General features: G+C 44.0%; 1 protein-coding gene across 1 annotated transcript in view; it reads left to right on the forward strand.

The window, feature by feature from the left end:
- MEI1 (meiosis inhibitor 1) overlaps positions 1-3,460 on the forward strand; it is a 35,240-nt gene that overhangs the window by 17,575 nt on the left and 14,205 nt on the right. Inside the window, 3 exon segments of the mRNA XM_010018878.1 lie at positions 2,391-2,565; positions 2,676-2,823; positions 3,386-3,459. Of these exon segments, the coding sequence (XP_010017180.1) occupies positions 2,391-2,565; positions 2,676-2,823; positions 3,386-3,459 (397 nt within the window).

Below are 3,460 nucleotides of genomic sequence, written 5' to 3' on the forward strand. Positions count from 1 at the left end.
GGTCTAGCAATGACGATGGGACAGATTTTATTTTAGATAAATAACTTGTGTCAGCTTCTCCCTTCCCTCTGGAATATTCAGAATTAGCTGTTCCTGTAGACAGGGATTACGCTGGAATTGTTGGTAGGTTTTTACTATGTAGAAATCCTGTTTACTTTGTATATTCCTTACTCTTTGCACATCAGAGAAGTGATGTGGAGAATTCCTCTATTCTAAACATGTGAAGCTGTCAAATCTTCCCCTCTTCTCCTGAGAAAACAAATGAATCTCAGATACTCCCCCTCCAAACCATTGTTTTACACATTCTGTGTCCCTTGACATTTCTGTCTTGCTTTCTGTCTAGCATCTTCATCCTTCATCCGACTGACACTGGAGCTGAAGGCCAGATTATGCTCTGTACAAAGGTATTGTGATGTGTGCATTGTGAGCAAGTCAAACATTTCCAGATGAGAAAGCAGATCATGCCATATCTAATGCACCTGATTTCGCAAGATGGAAGGCTGAAAGACTCAAGAGGGGTTGTATCTTACTGCAAAATGTAAACGGCAACTGACAGTGGAAAAGCTGGACGTGGGAGAAGGGAGAAGCAGTCAGATGGGGGGCAGGTGGGTTCACAGAGTGTTGTGAGAATCCTGTGCTCTTTCATGAGCTGCGCAGGTAGAGACAAAGCAGCCTGGCTTTGGAGTAATTAGATTAGTGGGTGTTTTGAAAAGAAATAACAGTAGCATCAGTTTCATCTGAGCTCTGGCTTCCCAGGCACATATTACCTCTATCATTGTTCCTTGCGGTGTGATAATGTATAAGAAATGGGCAGGAGGAGGAAGACTTCAATGGCAGACATTGCAAAGGGTCTTCTGTAGCAAAGGCTATGATTTCTTGGTTGAGGAGGACTTGGGGAGACTCTCTGTGGATCTGCAGAGATGTGTTACCCCTTCTTCCCTATGACTGCACCTTATTAAAGAGTAAACAAAACACACAGCACCCCTAGCCTGTGTTAGGGGTTACCACTAGTGAAACTTAGAGTGGGTATGTTTGTGCCTGTGAATGGTGTGTGTGGGGCATCAACGATGGTGTGTTACAGTGCAAAGCTGATTAGTTATGTCGTATTCTGCAAGGAGATCATTGGAGAGTGAAATCATGCTACAAAATCTTCCTGGTGTTTGCCAGTGGAATCAGGTGTGGGAAGCCATCCTCAGACACCACAGTGTTCTCTGCAGTGTTTGGGGTCCTGCCCTTGCAGGACTCCCTGAGTATACCAGGTGCAATGATTGTGAGAGTACCCCACTATATTCATACTGCCCCAGGGTGTGTGAACATGTTCACTGTAATCACCATGCACACCTGCCACATCTGTGAGCTGACTGTCCTTTGGGAATCACTCACTTTCCCAGAACCCCAGCTGGCTCCTGGAGTTTTGTTGTGATGGGGCAGGTGCTTGTATGTGATGATTCAGTAAACTGAGGTTCGAGCAGACAGCATGTGAGATTGGAAATATGAAGAAGATACTTCTAGCCTTTTGCACTGTATCTTTCTACTCTTCACAGTAATCCTGCCTTGAATCAAGCCTGTTCCAGATTCCTTTGCAGCTTGTGCTTGAGCCTTTACTCTGCCACAGAGAAAGAGAGAACTTCTTCTCAGGAAGGCAAGTTTTGGGAAGAGACAAATGGCTTCATCTACTCTGAGGCCCTGACACCCTCTCTTTAGCCTTATCTGCAAAAATAATTAAAAATAAAAGGACAAAGAAGAAGGGAAGGGAGGACACACATAAACTCTATTTAGAGGTTGTGGGTCTTTTCCCCTCAGCTTTTTTTTAAGCTGGTCCAGCAAGGAGCTTACACTCACAGAATGCATTCTGAAGAATTTGGAACTTTGCCTGTTTACATGGTGACATTTATTAGCAGAACTGTGCATGGCTTAATCGAAACAATCTCATTTGCCATGTAGTCACCTGTATCTGCAGATTTTTCCTCTGGCGTACTCTGTAAAGCTTTCCTGTCTATACTGTAACTTTCCATAATAGGTAAGTCCTAGATAAATGAGATGAAAGTTTTCACATCACAAAAGCCACCTTTCCCACTGGCAGTGGTTGGTCAGCATACAGGCAGCATCAGCAAAACGCTGGGAACCTCAAACAGAAATGTCTTTTCCTCCTCAAAGCCAGCTCCATTAAATCAAGTCTCGCAACACTTCATGCCAGATCATAGGGGTGTGCTTGCTGGATGTGGTCTGTGGGGCAGGAGGTTGGCTTTGATATTTCCTACATTAGGAGCTTCCCTCATTTAATGTTCTTGAATTAGGGCAGGCAGATGCTTCCATTTCCCTGTTCCACTCTGCTTTGCTGTAAACATTCCTCAGCGCTGCCTGCCTGCTCATACTAGTTTTATTTCTAGAGCAAGACATTTCTGAGCTCCTGCAAAAAGGTCTGCCTCAGTTAAACTACACCACTGCTGAAAGCCTTCTCCTCTTGGTTGAAACCCCTGAGCCTTTCTCTTTGGATCAGGCTCTTTGCAGCCACCAACACTGCTTCATACTACTCTTATACTTTGCCTACACCCTTGAGGACAGGTGAGCCAAGAGTATACAAGGCACATGGTTTTGTGGCCATTACATACCATGTACTGATGGGTGAGGTATGTCTAATGTTACTGTTTGCACTCCAATCTCTTTGAATGCAGGTTTGTCCCAGAAGCAGAATTATTTTTAGCCATAAGAAATTTCCTCCTATCAGCACAGGACCATGGAGACACTCCCCCTCCATACATACTCAGAGCTGCACTTTACCTCCTTGCTGTCTGTCAGGACAAAGGCCAAGCACTGGACTTGGTAAAAAATTATTTCATTCCTTCCTCTTGGACCGTTTTTGTGGAAACGAAAGTTTCTCCCCACTCCCATCAACCCTCTTGTGAAAAGTATTTTGACATAGGTGGTGAGCAGTGAGTGAGTGAAGAGCGTGCAGTGCATCTACACTCTGGAAAGTTAACTGTGAAAAGCCACCAGGGAATCTAGATTTGACTGAATAAACCTGTGTATGTGTGGGAAGTGTAAATGCGTTGGATAGGCTGTGAATTCACATATGGAATATAATAAATTTCATCACTTCAGTCTCCTGAACACATCTACAGCCTCTGCAGAAGGCTTTCTAGTGTTCCCATATGGCACTTTGCTGCTGCACAGCTTTGAGAACTGTATAAAGCCTACAAGTTTCTTAGCCTTTATGATGCAAATGGGCTTCACAAAATGATGTTTAACTGATATATTTGATTGTCTACTTAGAAGGCAGTGTGACTGTTTCTCATAGCACTCACATCACTTCAGCTTTTTTGATAGTCAGTATCTAGAGATAATTTTGTTCTCTCTCCCCTTTTCCCTCCCACACATTTACCAGAGGTCGTTGTGTACCATAAGGAGGATCCTGGACAATCTTCCAGATCTGAGCTTGGTCTACGTGCATTGTCCTCTC

This window comes from Nestor notabilis, unplaced genomic scaffold (genome assembly GCF_000696875.1).
Source record: "Nestor notabilis isolate BGI_N333 unplaced genomic scaffold, ASM69687v1 scaffold2567, whole genome shotgun sequence".
NCBI lineage: Eukaryota > Metazoa > Chordata > Aves > Psittaciformes > Psittacidae > Nestor > Nestor notabilis.